Consider the following 15,999-nt stretch of genomic DNA (forward strand, 5'->3'; position numbering starts at 1 on the left):
TCTGTCCCCCTGTCACTCCAGCCCCGGGGGACAGCAAGCGGGGTCTCTACCCCCCCCTTAATGCCACTGGTGACAGGAGCTTGGGGGGGGGGGGGTGTGACAGGCGTGAGATCAAATACAATTTGATTAATATGCAAATGGAGGGGGGGCAGGGGCTGCCGCAGCCGGTAATTAATCACCGGTTAAAACAAATTAATGCCCGCGGTGGGAGGTGCTCGCCCGGAAAAAAAAAAGTGGGGGGTCTCTAGGGTCCATATTAAGGTGTTGCCTTTATTGCAAATATTTACACCGGGGCTGATAGAAAATAAAATTTAAAAAAAAAAAAAAAATTAAAAAAACAATGAAAAGACGAACAAAAAAAAAGCCGCAAAAGGGTGCACTGAGGGGGCGGGGCTGGGCTCGGCTCCTTTCGGAACCCTCCGAACGGAGCCGAACGGGACCCGAACGGAGCCGAACGGGACCCGAACGGAGCAGTCTCGGTCGGGAGCGACCCGAGTGAATCCGAACTCAGCCGAACCGGCCCGAGCGGAGCCGCGTGGATCCGAACGGAGCCGAGCGCGCTCGGCTCAGTCCGCCACGTCGATCTCCTCCTCCGACAGCTCGGCGGGCTCTGTGCTCCCGCCGCCGGTACCGGGAGCCCCCGGCGGCTCGGGCAGCCCCGCCAGCTGCTGCAGGGCGGCGGGGGGCAGCGCTTGCAGCGAGGCCACGTCCGCCCGCAGCTCCTCCAGGTCCCGCTTGAGCTTGGCGCGGCGGTTCTGGAACCAGGTGATGACCTGGGCGGCGGAGAGCGCCAGCCGCGCCGCCAGCGCGTCCCGGTCCACCGGGGAGAGGTAGCGCTGCCGCCGGAATCGCTGCTCCAGCTCCCGCAGCTGCTGCGCCGTGAACGCGGTCCGGGACTTGCGACGCTTCCTGCAGGGAGGCCGCGGGCCCGAGGTGCCCGGCGGGGACGGACCTGCGGGAGACAGCGGGGTTAGGGCACGGAGACCGGGGAGCAGCACCGGGGAGCAGCACCGGGGAGCGGCCCCCGGGAGCCCGGCTGTGAAGTGCCTGCGGGTGCAGGGCATCGCACCGGGAACGGCACCGGGAACCGCAAGCAGCACCGGGATGCCCGGTGGGGGAGGGCTTGTGGGGCAGGCTACCGGCACGGGGACCCGGACAGCACCGGCACCGCAGAGCACCGCGGGCCTCGACCTGCGGGGCCAGCGGCGTCAGGTCAGCGACACCGGTACGCGTACCGGGACCCACCCCGAGCACTGCGGGTCCCGACCTGAGGGCACGGCAGTGCCGGGGCACCGGTAACTGCAGCCGCATCGGCCCCGCCGACTCCCGGTCGAACGGAGACGAACCGCTCCACATCGAACCCAGCGCAGACGAACCGTACCAAACCGAGTCGTGCCCAAGCGAACCGAGCAAACCGGAAGCTGGAAGCCGGGAGTCACCGTTCTACAGCGGCCGCGGAGTGTCGGAGTCGCCCCCGTTACGACCGGGGCTGAGACACCCGTGTCCCGCCGGCGGCGGTTCCAGCAGCCAGGAGCGAAGCCGAGAGTCTCGGTAGAGAACCGGGATCCTCCTTCTCTACGATTCCAGGAGAACCGAGGCCGTGCTGGTCCCCAGATTCGTTCCCGTCGCCTCTCCCGGCCCCGGTGCGGTCGCTGCTGCCCCTAGCGAGCCAGAGAACCCCCGGCGAGACGCGGATCGCCACCCCGGGCACGGCTCCACGCCGCCGGTGGGATCCCGATCGCTGTCCCGATCTCTTTCCCGGTCCGTTCCAGCCCCGCCGCTGCCGGTGGCACCGAGCCGCCTCTCGGTAACGCGGCCGTGCGTCCCCCAGTAACAACGGTGGCTCCCGGGCTCTCCCGCAGCTCGGACTCCTTGTTCGGTAGAAGAGTCCCCGGTGGTCCCGGCCGAGTCCGTGGGTCCGTCCCGGTAGCACGGCTTTACCGAGGTCGCGAAAACCCGATCGATGTGTCCGTCTGTCAGTAACGGGGCTTCCCCTCCAGTCCCGGAGCCCCGATTGGCCCCGTTTCTATCCGTCCGTCCATCCCGGTAACGGGGATTTACCCCCGCTCTGGGAGCGCTGATGTCTCCGTGGTCAGTCCGTCCTTCCGTCGCGGCGAAGAGGCGTTTTCGTTCATCACGGAAGCCCCGGGCTGTCCCGCTGTGTCGGTGGGTCCGTCCCGGTGACGAGGTTTTACCTGAATTACCGGCACCTCCATCTGTCCGCCGGTCCCGGCTCGTTCCGCCGTTACCCGCGGCCGGTTCGCGACCGGGTTTTGTTAATTCCGAGATCCCCGCTCGGCCGTGTCCATCTGTCCGGCCGGTACCGGAGCTTCACGTCCGCTCCGGGAACCCCGATCGCTCCCGTGCTTGACCAGCCGGCAGCGGTTTTGGGTTTTTTTCGTTCATTTTTATTAGTCCCGTGTCTGTCCTTCCGTCTGGCCGGTAACGGGAATTTACCTCCGCCCCGGGAGCCTCTATCGTTCCCATTTTTGTCTGTCTGATCACCCGGTTTATTCCGGGGTTTAGTAGAGTTTTTTAATCCATTTTCTGTCGATATGTCCGTCCGGTAACGGGCCTTTTTACTTTAATTCCGTGAGCTCCGATCGGCCCCGTTTTTGCCCGTCTGTCCGTCCCGGAAAAAGGATTTTTTCGCCCCCGTTCCTGTCCGTCTGTCCACCCGGGAACGGAATATTTTCGCTCACTTATTTCGTTCCTTGCCGTGATAACGAGGCAGACAGCGAGGGTTTTTACCTTAAAACCGGGAGGCCGAGACGTCCTCGTTCTGTTCGTCTGTCCGCCTGTTAACGAATTAGTTTATTCGTTAATCCCAGGATCGCTGCTCTCTCTGTCCGTCTCTCTGCCCGCTATGGTTCCTTAATTACCGGAGCGCCTCTCCGTAATTAGGGAATTTTTTTCCCCGTTAATCACCGGAGTCTGTCTCCATTTTCGTTCATCTCTCCGGTCGGTAACGAAGGTTCGGTTACTCACGGGACGGCTGATCTAGCGGTCCGTGTCCGTCTGTCCGAAGGGTTTTTCGTTACCGGCGTGAGTCGCGTTGTGCACAATCGTATCCATTAATTACCGGCACGCTGCTCTGCCGTGACTGTCGTTCTGTCCGTCCCGGTAATATATTTTTTTTTCCACGTTAATCACGGAGACTCTCTCTGTCCGCCACAGTAAGGGACGGTAATTGTTTTTCTGCTTTAATTACCGGAGCCTTTTTCGGTCTGTCCGCGTCGATCTGGCTGTCCCGGTAACGGTTTTATTCCTTCCCGGCGACGCCGTGCTTTGCTTGTCCGTGTGTCTCTCCGTGCGAGGGATTTCCCGTTAATCCCGGAGACTCGATCTGTCCGTCTGTGTCCGTCTCTCCAACCCAGCAACGGATTTTTTCATTCCCGGAGGCGCCGTGCTGGCTGTCGGTTTCCGCCCGTCCTCCCGGTTCGGCCGGGCCCGGGAGATGTGGGGCCGGTTTGTCCCCGTCCGTGAGCGGCCGTCGGACCCCCGCCGGTACAGGAGGTGCTCCAGCGGGCCAAGCCCCGGACGGAGCCACCGTCCCCCTGAGGCTCGGGCCCGGTACCGGGTTTCCGTTGCCGGAGGGTCCGATCCGCCACTTGGCCCCCGCGCTCGGTCACGGTCACGGTCACGGCTCGGCGGCGCCGATCCACCGCCCGGTCCCACGGCTCCCGGTAAAGCTGCCGGCCCCGGCGCGAGCGGTTCTCCCGGAGCTCCGGTGCCTGTGGCGGCTCACCGGGGCTGGGGCTCGCTCCGGTTCCCTGTGTCCGGCCCCGGGACTTGTCCCTCCCTTCGGACTGAGGCTGCCGCGAGTCCCCGGTGTCCCGGCGGAGCACCGGCGGCTTCTCGGGCCTCCCAGCCCCGCTCGCCCCTCTGGGACAAGGAGGAAACTTCCCGGGACGGGGGACGAGGGGCGTCCCTGGCCTCGCCACGGCCTCCCCACCGCCCTCCAGCCCCGCCACCTGCCCGGTGCCCGGTGCCCAGTTCCCGGTGCCCGGTTCCCGGTGCTCCTGCCCCGCCCCGGCAGCCCCCCGGCCCCGGTACCTCCGGCCGCCTGCAGCATTCCCAGCTCCAGCCCCTGGAAGGTTTTACTGGCGAGTTCCTCCAGCGCCCAGAGCGGCGAGGCCGGGGCGCAGCCGCCGCCGCCGCCGCGGGGCCCTGTCGGGGCGGGGGGGGCGGCGGGACCGGTCCCGGTCCCGGGGGGGCTCCCGCCGCGGGGACGTCCAAGGATGTCCTCGATGCCGAAGGGGGTCAGCGGTTTTGTGGTGTTGGCGGGGGGCGGGAGCCGGTCCAGGGGGCTCCGCCGGTGGCCGCCGACCGCGGCGGGCAGCGGGGGGGAACCGGCCGCCTCCCCCGCCGAGGTCATGCCGGGACCGGGACCCGCGCCGGGACCGGGACCCGCCGCCTCCGCCCCCCCCCCCCAGCCCCGCGATTCCCGTTCCACCGCCTTAAAGCCCCGGGATACCGGGAGGAGGAGGAGGAGGAGCCACCGACGCCCCCCCTGTCGAGGTGGGGGGGGGACCGACCCCTCTCCGCCACTACCGGGGCGCAGCCCCGCGCCTCCCCCCTGTTGTCTCCCCCATTTTAACCTACCCCAGAGGGTCCCCCCTCCTCCTCTGCTCCCTCCTCATCCTCACCGCGGCTCTTACCCTCACCCAAAAATTTATTGGCTCTTTTGCTCTAAAATGCCCCATAAAAGCATCGGGGCCGCGGCTGGGAGTGATTAAACCCTTTTGGGTGGGTTTTGGGTTTCAGAGCCATAAATTCCGCCCCCCCCCCCCACCCCTCCCCGCCACATTCCCGCTGCCCTTTCCCGGTACAAATAGCTCCGGGATTTCGGCCGCTCGTAAAAATCCCGGGATGCCGCACACGCAGGTGAGGCCCGGCTGGCGACGCCGCGTCCGGATTATCCGGCGGCTTTGGGGCCGGGGGATGCCGAATCGCTTCTCCGGAGAGGCGGTTCGGTACCCTTCGGGCCAAATCCCGTCGGGTGTCCCCGTGGATGTGTCGCTGGGATCGGGGACACGGCGAGGTCACCGGGGTCACGGCGGTAATGAACCTGCGGCCGGTGCGGGGGGGGGGCCGGTGGGAGCACACGGAGCCGGCTTGGGGGAGCAGGTGCAGGGGGATCCGGCAGCGCCGATGCCAGGATTATGGAAGTGGGGAGGGGGCGGGAGGGAGGGTGGGGTGGGGGGATTTTTCCAATCTTGCTGACAAAGGCAGAACGCGATCTCCCGGCTGGAAATCGGAGTTTGACAAATTCAACCTTGAAATTTCCCAGCAGCCGGAGCAATTAAAGGCCGGCGAGTGTGTGTGTGGGGGGGGGGGGAGGGTGGGGAGGGGGCTCGGTTTGGGAGAGGGACACGGGGGCCCCTCGCACGGCGGCGTGCCGGGCACAGCGGCGTTTGCACGGATTCCTCGCACGCGGCTTTTGTCCTCTCCGCAGGGCGCGGGGAGATGGCGGAGCTGCCGCTGCCGCACGTGCCGCCGGCTCTCACCGGGGGACGGAGCCCGTCCCGAGCTGGGACCCCCCATTCCCACCCCTCCAGCGGAGCTGCCAGCGGTCCCGCACTCGGATGGACCGCTGGGAGCCCAGTCCCTTCCAGCAGCACCGCTGGAATGAGGCCACCGTGCCGGCTACAAGGCCTTGGGTGCCCGGTGAGCAGGGAACGGGGGTCGCAGCCCTTGCCAGGGGTCCCGACCCTTCCCGGGGACTCCAACCCCATGGGGGTTTCAGTCCTGGTTTAACGCTCTGGGAAATCGCTTCTCGGGGTGATGCCGTGTTCTCGTGTTGATGGGGAATTGCGCTGAGCAAACCCCGCTGGAACGCTCCGGCTCCTCCGGGGCCAGCGGGACCTCGGCAGCCGAGCCCCGGGCTGGGGGTGTGGGAGCAGGAATGTGCAGGAACCCGCCGGATCTCCAGCGGTGGTGCTCACCCTGATGGATGCGATGTCACCCTCACCCCATCGCCCCCTCTCAGCAACCCCCCATTATCACCCACGTTGCTCTTGCGGTGAATCCCTGCGCCCAGGGGTGCTCCCAGATCATGGTGCTGGCACCTCCTTCCCCCCACTCGTACCCCGAGGCGGCCGGTGAGGCATTTCTGGGGTGGGCTGAGCCCCCCACCACCCTGCCCGACCCCTCCGGTTTCCCCTCGATGTGGGAAGTGCTGGCTCCAGCTGCCGGGAACACAGGATGGGAAACGCTTTTCACCCCAAACCAGGCCACAGGGTGGGAACCAAACGAGCCCTCGGGGGTTTTGCAGGAACACGGGAGCTTCCTGCGGAGCCGGGAGAGTGCCCGGCGCTGGCCCGTGGCCCGAGGGGACGGTAACGGGGGTAACGGGCACGTCCACGGCGTGCGGCTGAGGGCACCCCAGGGCACTACCCCCGGTGTGGCACTAACAGCCTCCGCCTTTGTCCCACTCCTCCACCCTGGGGGTGTCCCTGGGGGTCTCTGGGGGGGTCCTGGAGTTCTGGGACCTTGGATCCCAACCATCTCCCAGCCCCTTATGCCCCATCCCTGCCATGAGCCACACCGGGACACACGCGCGTGTTTGTGTGTGTGTGTGTTCACGAGTGTGCACACGTGAGGGGGGCTCTGTGCGCACTCGATCCGCGTATAAGAGGGCACCGAGGGGGTGTTCGTGCTGGAGCTGGGGGTGCTGCCGTGTCCCCCCACCCAGCATCCCCCATCCCGGGGGCTGCCGTGGCTCCAAGCACCGGCAGCTCCCGGTATTCCCCACCCGGGGCCGCGCACCCCGGAGAGCTGCCGGGAGCGGGGTGCTGGGGTGCCAGCAGAGCACCGGGGGTAACACAAATCGGGGTGCGGCTCCCCCGTAACGCGCTTCCCCCGCCCCGCGCCGCCCTGATCCATTATTTATCGGCTCCATCCCAATATTGCGCCGCAGCGCTCTGTAACGCGATTAGGGCCTCGGCCCCGCGCGGCCCCGGCACATGGAAATCGCTGGCAAATGAATTTTCCTTTAATAAGGGAACAGCTCGGTGCGGAATTAAAGTGTAAGGAGCGGCGGCAGCGCCGGGGGGGCGCCGGGAGCCCCCCCGCGCCGGGGGACGGGACCCCAGCAATTACTGGCAATAAATCCTGACCCTGTGGTGGGCTGGGACCTCAGCGGAGCCGGGAATAATGGGATTACACCTGGCTCCGGTGCATGGGGATGGATGTGTCGGGAGTCGGGGGAGCCTGGGGAGACGGGGATCCCTCCCCGGGGCTGTTGGCAAATCATCGATTCATTAACGGGAGCGGCATCGCCCCCCGCGCACCGGGGGTCTGAGCGCAGGCACGGCACGGGGGGAGCGGGGGAATGGGATGGGGATGGGGATGGGGATGGGGATATGGGGACAGCGCAGGACTAGGGACACACGGGGCTTTGCACATGCCTCCCACGGCTCCCACACCCGCGTGTCTGCGTGGCCGCGACCACCGCAGCAGGCTCCTCGCCGCCGTGTGTGCTGTGTGCAGGTGTGTCCAGGTGTGCACGGAGGGCTCACGGACACACCAGCTCACACATCCAGAGCCGCACACGCGTGTGCGGGAGCACACACACACACACACACACGCGTGGAGCCACGAGTACCAGAGTGCCAAGGACCGGCCGGGGTCAGCGGGTCCCGCCAGCCCCGGCCCCAGCTGCCGCACCCCCCCGGAATCCCCTGCTCGCTCCGGGGCCTCCATTTGTGCCTGGGCCAAACTCCAGCCAAATGGGCCGTGGGCGGAGGGGGGGTTGCATTTCAAAGGCTCCGGCTGCAGCAAACGCCGCTGCCCCCCCGCCGGGCTCCGGGCCGCCCACGCCCCCTGACCCCCGCACGGCACTGCCAGGATGGGGGGGACTCCCCGTGCCCTGCCCCAGCACAGGGACCCGCTGGGACCCCCTTGGGGTCGGGGTCCGTCCAGAGTTGACGTGCGGCTTTGGGGAGCGGGGGCAGGCTGAGCTGTTGGGCCGTGGGATCCCCATCCCGCCGTGGGGCAGAGCCGTGGCGTGGGGCCGCGTACCCGCTGCCCACCGAGCGGGGGTCTCTGTGCCAGGGGAGAGGGGGTGCAACAACCGGGATGGGGCGGCTGGAGAGGGTTGGGGGGTTCCGAGTGCCTCCCGCTGGTGCCTGGCGTGGGGAACCCGCAGCGTGCCCGTGGCACCGGCACCCGTGGGAGACCGGCTGCGGGCAGCGGGACGGTGGCGGGTGCCGCGGCGGGGCCGAGGCGGCGGCGGGGCCATGAGGATTCAATTAGGGCTGAGCGCGGGGGACTCGGCTCGGAAATGGCCCGTCTGGGCGTTGACAGCCCGGCCCCCGCCCAAGATGAACGACCCCCGGATTAAAGCGCGGAGGGGTGACAGGGGCACCTGAGCAGGGAGGGGGCTGGGGCGGCTGCAGGAGGGGCGGGACCCCCCCTTTGGCACTGCCACGGGGCAGTGAATAGCCGAGAGGGGGTCTCCAGTGGGGAGCGGGACGTGGCAGCAGGGCCACTACGGGATCACCCCTAAACCTGGCTGGGGACACCTCGAGCGATGTGTGCCCGCAGCCCCGGGCCGCCACGGCGGTGGCAGCAGAGTGGGGGCACCGCGGGGGTCTTAGGGGACTCTGCCATGCGTAGGATTGAAGGGGAGGGGGGGGCACACGCCCCTGTCATCCCGCAGGAGCCCGAGGGGGCCCGTCCGTCGCCGCGAGCACGGCGCAGGGCTCGGGGGATCGATGGCCGCGCGGGTCACCGCTGCCATTAACCCCGGCGAGGCAGCGCCCCGAGGTTAATTAAAAAGTGAAGTGCAACGAAACGCGGCGGCGGCGGGGGGTGACAGCGGTGATGGGGCCTGACAGCAGCGGGGGGTGACAGCGGCAGCGAACGCTGGGGGTGGCACTCGTACGGGCTGCGGGCACGGTGGGCGCTCCAGGGCACGGTGCCGATTTGCAGCCGGCAGCAGGGGCTGTCCCACCGGGAACGGGGCCGCGGGACAGCGAGGGGGGCAGGTGGCACTCGGAGTGTCCCCGTGTCACACGTGCTGCCTGGCAGAGCCGGGTAGGAGGAAGAAGAGGCGTCGCAGAGGAAGCCCCATCCTTCCTCCTCCTCCCACCCCAGCGCTATTCTTAGCCCCGGTCTGTCCTGCATCCTCCCCGCCCGGCGGGGTCCGGCCCTGCGCCCCGCGGGAGCTTCGGGGTGGGACAACGGGGGGGTCCCCAAGCGAGGACACCCCCACGGGGACCCCCGTTCCTCTCTGGGTCTCGCTCCCCGCCCCCAGCCGCCCGCCGTAACTTTAGACCCGACAGCTGCTCCGCGCCGCCCGCCTGCAGCCCCCACCGGCCCCGCGGCCCCCACGCCACACGGCCCACGGCACGGCACGGCAGCACCGCGTGTCCCCGTTCCCGGGGGGGTGCGGAGGGGTCTGTGCTCCCCTGAGGATGAGGGAGATGGAGCCCCTGGTGCCCGTCTTGCTGTGGGGCGGAGGAGATGGCAAGTGGCACCCACGCCAGAAAGGGAAGTGTGGTGACCGTGTCACCCCCATCCCAGGCACCTCGGGGCCACTGCCTGTCCCTGGGTCCCCAGGACGTGTCTCTGGGTTTTGGGGGATCCGGGGACAGAGCCCCACCGGGTTTGGGGACTGTGGGATGACCCTGGCTGGGGCAGGGGCTGCACGGTGCCCGCGGTGGCTGAGCCCGTGGTGACCCCGCGTGGCGGGACCCTCGCGGCGAGGCGGGCACGGCGGGGTCAGCGGCGCATTCCTGCTCCCGCGGGGCGATCCGGTTACCGGCCGGCCCAGCCCCGGCCCCGGCCCCGGCCCCGCCATTAATCTTCCCGGGTGCCCTTTGGAATTTGCCGCCCGAGGCCCCGGGGGAGGTGTGGGGGTCCGGGGGGGTGTAGGAAGAGCGGGAGGATGGATGAGGATGAGGATGGGGATGCAATGGGGATGGAACGGACACGGGAATGGCGATGGGGATGGGGATGGAGATGGGATGAGACGGGGATGGGGAGGGAGCAGACCCCGCTTCACCCCTCCAGGAGCACCCCCTTGTCGTGCTGGGCTCCCGCACTTCTCTCCGGGAGCCCGGTGCCGCCGCGGGAGCCGCGGGATGATGGCGGCACGGCCCCACCCTGCCGTGGGGATCACATTTAATTATCCGGCAGACGGAGACGCGGCGTTGCAATAACGCACCCAAATTGTTTTAGGGATCAGGGGACTGGTGGGCGACAGCCGTGGCAGAACACGTCCTTCCCCCCGGTTGGAGACGGGCTCTGGGGACAATCCCCAGCCTCTTCTCCGCCGTGGGACCCCGGTATCGACACCGGCACGGCCGTGCCAGGGGCTCGGACCTGCGTGGTACAGCCGGGACCCCCGGGACCGGGGTCTGAGCAGGGTTTGGGGGCTCGAGCAGCTCCCGGGGCGCCGGCTGTACCCCTGCCCATGGGGAGGGGGCCGGGAGCGCCGTCCTGCTGGTAACGGAGCCGCCGGCCCCGTGGGACGAAAGGGTTTCCTGCGAGGAAGGTGGGACAGCGAGGGAAAGACAATAAACCCCAGGAAATGCTGGGAATAGCGGAGGGAACGGCCGTGCCGTCAGCGCTGGGCCCGGCAGGAAGCCTCGGGGCGCTGGGGGCAGCCAGAAGCAGTGGAGGGACCGTCCTAAGCCCTGGCACATCGGCTGGGCTGTCACGGGCACTTCCAATCTTGTTGTGATTTGCCCCAGATCCTCACCCCGGGGTTATCCACATCCCGTTCTACCATCGGGAGTCAGGGGGGATGGGAGGTCCGTGGGGAAGGGATCACTGTGATGTCCATCCTGACAGCACCACGGAGCTCCAGTGAGTCCTTGCCCTGCCCTGGCAGGTTCCAAGGGAAGGTGGGCTCGGTGGGAGCCCCTTGCCAGGCTGTGGCCGTGGGCACGTGGGTATCGAAGCTCCGTGCCGGGTGATTTATGGCTGGGAAGCAGCGGCGCAGACGGGCCGGGACAAACCCGCCAGGAAACACCGACTTCAAAGGATGGAACAATGGCGGGATGGAGAGTGGCACTGCACTGGGACTCACAGGGCACTGGGGCCTCTGCGGTGGCACTGACACCCACACCGTGGCACTGACACCCACACCGTGGTACTGACACCCACACCGTGGCACTGAGACTCACACCATGGCATTGACACCCACACCGTGGTACTGGCACCCACGCCATGGCACTGACACTCACACCTTGGCATTGACACCCTCATCGTGGCACTGACACTCACACCTTGGCACTGGCACCCACACTGTGGCACTGACACCCACACCATGACACTGAAACCCACAGTGTAGTACTGGCACCCACCCATAGCACTGGCACTCACACCGTGGCACTGAGACTCACACCGTGGCACTGACACCCACACCGTGGCATTGACACCTACACTGTGGTACTGACACCCACACCGTGGCACTGACACCCACACCGTGGTACTGGCACCCACACCGTGGCACTGACACCCACAGTGTGGCACTGACACCCACGCCGTGGCATTGACACCCACACCGTGGCTCTGACACCCACACCGTGGCACCGAGACTCACATCGTGGTACTGGCACCCATCCCACAGCACTGACACCCACACCATGGCACTGACATCCACTTTGTGGCACCAGGACCCACACTGTGGCACTGGAATCCACGTCATGGCACTGGGACCCACATGGCATTGGGACACACGTCATGGCTTCAGGACCCACACACCACAGCACTGGGAGCCATGGCACAGCACCAGGACTCACACAGCGGCGCTGGCACCACAGCACCCTTGCTGTGGCACCCACACCACGGCATTGGCATCCACGTCGGGGCAGCAGCGCCCAAACCCAAACCAGCTGGCACCCCCCAAGAGCACCCACACCTGCCCTCTGTGCCCATCTGTGCCCCATGTGTGCGTCCCCTGTGCACTCCATGTGATATCTCATGTCCCATCCCATATCCTGTCCCATGTCCCGTCCCATGTCCCATATCCCATCCCATGTCCCATCCCATGTCCCATCCCATATCCTGTCCCATATCCCATCCCATGTCCCATGCCATGTCCCATGCCATGTCCCATCCCATCCCATATCCCATATCCCATATCCCATGTCCCATATCCCGTGTCCCGTCCCATATCCTGTCCCATATCCCATCCCATGTCCCATCCCATGTCCCATCCCATACCCCATCCCAGATCCCATCCCAGATCCCGTCCCATATCCCATCCCATGTCCCGTCCCATGTCCCATCCTATATCCCATCCCATGTCCCATGCCATGTCCCATCCCATCCCATCCCATATCCCATGTCCCATATCCCATGTCCCATATCCCATGTCCCGTCCCATATCCCATCCCATATCCCATATCCCATATCCCATATCCCATATCCCATGTCCCATATCCCATGTCCCATATCCCATGTCCCGTCCCATATCCCATCCCATTTCCCATATCCCATATCCCATATCCCATTTCCCATATCCCATATCCCATATCCCATTTCCCATATCCCATGTCCCATATCCCATATCCCATATCCCGTCCCATATCCCATATCCCGTCCCATGTCCCACCCGCGCACGTGGCGGACCCACGGGCACCGGCGCCTCCTCCCCGCCTCCCCACGCCGCCGGTGCCGGTGGGCCGTGCCGGGCCGGTGCTCCCGCGGCTCATCCGCCGCCGGTGCCGGTGGGCCGTGCCGGGCCGGTGCTCCCGCGGCTCATCCGCCGCCGCTGCGGGCACGCCCGGGGGCGCGGGGGGACCGCAGCCACCGGACAAAGGCTCGGAGGAAGCTCCGGCGGCCAAAAGAACCCGGGAGATGTGAAGGGCTGCCTTGACCCGGCTCGCACCGGTGCCGACAGGGGCTGCCGGTGCTCGGTGGCTCTGTCGCCGGTGCCACTCGCCCTGTCAGCACCGAGCAGCTGGGACCGCGCCTCCGGGCTCCCGGGCAGTCCGGGAATGCCGGTGGCAGGGGCGGCTCGGTGCCACGAGTGCTCCCATCAGCAGCACGATGCTCCGAGCGATCCCGGGGTACCCCCAGGTGCCGGCAGGGCCGGTGGGGTCCCGGGGGCGGCACTTTCCCAGGCCCTGCCATGACCCCTCTGTCCGCAGGAAGGTGCCCCCCCTTCCCAGGCCGGCGGGCATCCCGGTGCCAATGCCGGTGCCCACATCCTCAGGAAACGGGCAGGAAACACGGGCCCGGGGGTGAGGAGGGCACAGGGTGGGGTGGGCTAGGGAGGGATCAGCGTGGGCCCGTCAGAAACCCCCGGCAGCATTTGGAGTCGCTCAGGCGGTGACAGGAATTAAATTGCGTTTGGATTTTCTCATCGGCTTCATCACGACGCTTCGTTAAAACAGGGAACGTCCCCGCGCTTGGGCATGCGGCGGCGGCTCATTCCTGTCGCGACAGCTCATTCCCGTCGTGACAGCAGCGTGCCCGTGCTGCAGGACACGGAGGGGATGGGGTGGGCACCACAGGGATGGATGGTGCCCATCCCATCCCATCCCATCCCATCCCATCCCATCCCATCCCATCCCATCCCAGTGGGTGTCGTGGGGTGGTGGGAGGTCAGGATGTGGGGCAATACTGGTGCCCACCCAGCCCATTTCGGTGCCCACCCAGCCCATCCCGGTGCCCACCACGTTCAGGAGGCCGGGCATGGCCCCTCACCCGGCAGTGCGGTGTGAGGGTGCCGGGGGTTCATCTGTCTCTGTCACGGCTGCGAGGAGCCGGTGCTGCCGGAGCATGGCGGGGACGGTGCAGCCTGGAGGGAGTTCTGCATTGCCGGGGGGCTCAGCAGCCCCGGGTCCACCCCCTGTGCCCATCCCCAGGTCAGGGCAGCGGCTGGGGGATGAGCGGGACCCCCAGAGTGGGAGTCCGTGGGGCTGGTGGGATTTCTGGGGTTTTGGAAGGGGTTTGGGATGAGCCAGGGGAGGGGTGGGGGATGTGGAGTAGGAGGGGGCAGTGCTTGGGAGCATTGGCATAAAAGGCACGGGTGATGCCCTGCCTTCCTCCCCGGGCTGTGCTGTGCCCCCAGTGCCCCCCACAAGGCACAAGAGCTGCCGGGCTGTGGAGGGTGGGGACTTGAGGGGTCTCTCTGTGGGGTCCCTCCCACAGACACCCCCCACCCAGTACGGGACCTGCAGCCCCCTGGCACATCCCTGTGACACCGTGAGTGGATCCCTTCACCTCTCACCCCATATCCGAGCCCTGGGACCCTCCAGGTTGGGGGTGCCACCATCCCCAGTGGGTCCCTGGGGGTCCCACATAGCCAAGGAGCTCTTAAGGGTCCTGTCGCCCTGGTCACATGGGTCCATGCCCAGATCCTCTCGGGACCCCCCGACAGCCCCCCAGGTTAAGGACAGGGGGACGGGGGGCTCAGGTTTCCCTCTCTGCCCGGCTGGAGCCGGGGGCCATTAGCCCCCTCGGAGCATGACGGGCCGGGGGGACATCAAAGCGCCTTCAGCTTGACCGCGCCTCGGGGGTACGGGAACATCCCCCCAGTACCTGCCCCTGCCCCGCTGGATCCCCCAAGCCTCATCTCCCCCCCCTCTCCGGGGCAGCCCCCGTGGGCGCTGGGGCCAGGCCGTGGGCGGGGGGCTCATTTACCAACGTCAGCCCCGCAGTTGGTTTGAATTAGGCTCCTCCGGGGCTGGCGCTGATAAGGGAGGGGGTGCAGGGCTGGGGGGGGGCGTGGGGGGCTCCGGGGGGCTTCCTGCTCTGCCGTCTGTAGCTGGCTGCCAGAGCCGCTGCTGACAGACACAGGGACAGCCCCCGCCTCGCTACCCCTGCCATCCGTCCATCCATCCATCTGTCCCTCCGTCCATCCGTCCACCTACACGCCCGCTGCCCCACAGGCAGCCCCCCGTTTGGACCCCCGTCCTGCACCCCCAGCCCTCCAGCGCTGTTTGGGATCCTCATCCTGCTCCTCCACTCCTCCAGCCTTGGCTGGCACTCCCACACTGCACCCACAGCCCCCTGGTGCCAGCTGGGATCTCTGTCGCACACCTCCAGCCCTGCATCCTGATTTAGGATACCCCACCCATCCTTCTGATCCCATTTGGGACCCCCATCCTGCACTCCCACCTGTCCATCCTCGGCTGGGACCCCAGTCTTACACCCCAATCCCTGTGGCCCTGTTTAGAACACCCATCCTGCTCCCCCACACCTCCAGCCCTGTCTGGGACATGCCCCAAACCCTCTGTCCCTGCTGGAGACTCCCCAAGCCCTCCAGCCCTTTTGAGCCCCCCATCTTGCTCCTCCAATCCTATTTGGGACCCCCATTCCACAACCCCACCCTTCCCTCTCCGGCTGGGACCCTAATCCTGCACCCCACCGCTCCAGCCTCATTTGGAACCCCCCTTCTGCCCGCCCACCCCTCCAGCCCCAATTGGGACCCCCATACCCGGATGGCCTCGCAGCCCCCGGGTTTCCCTTCGTCCCTGTGAGGGTTTTGGGCGGGCGAGCCCGGCCGCCCCCGCCCGGTGAGCGATGGCCGACAGCTGGGCCGGGCCGGGCCGTAACCGGATCCCCCGGCAGCGGCGGCGGCGCGGGGCACCGAGCTGAGTGCGGGGCCGGGGATGAAGGATGGGTCACGGCGCACCCGGTGGCTCCTGGACCGTGCCCACCACCGTTCGGCAGGCGAGGATGGAGGGGTGATCCCCGACAGCCGCCCGGCACAGCCCGGCACCGGCACCGCAGAGCGGGGTCAGCACCGGGGGGCTTCGAGCCCCGTGTCGCAGCCAGGGCCTCACCGGAGCCGCGTTCCCGGGATCACCGGGATCACCGGGATCACCGGGATCCGGCACCTGTTCCTCCCGCAGCCGTGGGTCCCAGCCCCACCCCGGGGACACCCGCGCCCCCGGGACCGCCCGCCCGCAGCTGTGCCCGAGGATCCAGATGGCGGAATATTGTCCCGGGCTAATTAGGGCCGCGCGGGGCGGGGGGGCTGCGAGGTTCTCCCCTTCCCCCGGCAATCAAAGGGCCGATGACTTCATTAAG

At 67.2% G+C, this 15,999-nt stretch overlaps 1 protein-coding gene across 1 annotated transcript; it reads right to left on the reverse strand.

Moving 5' to 3' along the window:
- Positions 1-566: 566 nt before the first annotated feature.
- LBX2 (ladybird homeobox 2) lies at positions 567-4,378 on the reverse strand. Its single transcript, XM_021526830.2, has 2 exons — positions 4,057-4,378; positions 567-952 (listed from the first exon to the last, which is right to left on the reverse strand). Exons 1-2 carry the CDS (start codon positions 4,376-4,378, stop codon positions 567-569), a joined length of 708 nt encoding a protein of 235 aa, XP_021382505.1.
- Between the last annotated feature and the right edge of the window lie 11,621 nt (positions 4,379-15,999).

This window comes from Lonchura striata, chromosome 4 (genome assembly GCF_046129695.1).
Source record: "Lonchura striata isolate bLonStr1 chromosome 4, bLonStr1.mat, whole genome shotgun sequence".
Taxonomy (NCBI): Eukaryota; Metazoa; Chordata; class Aves; order Passeriformes; family Estrildidae; genus Lonchura; species Lonchura striata.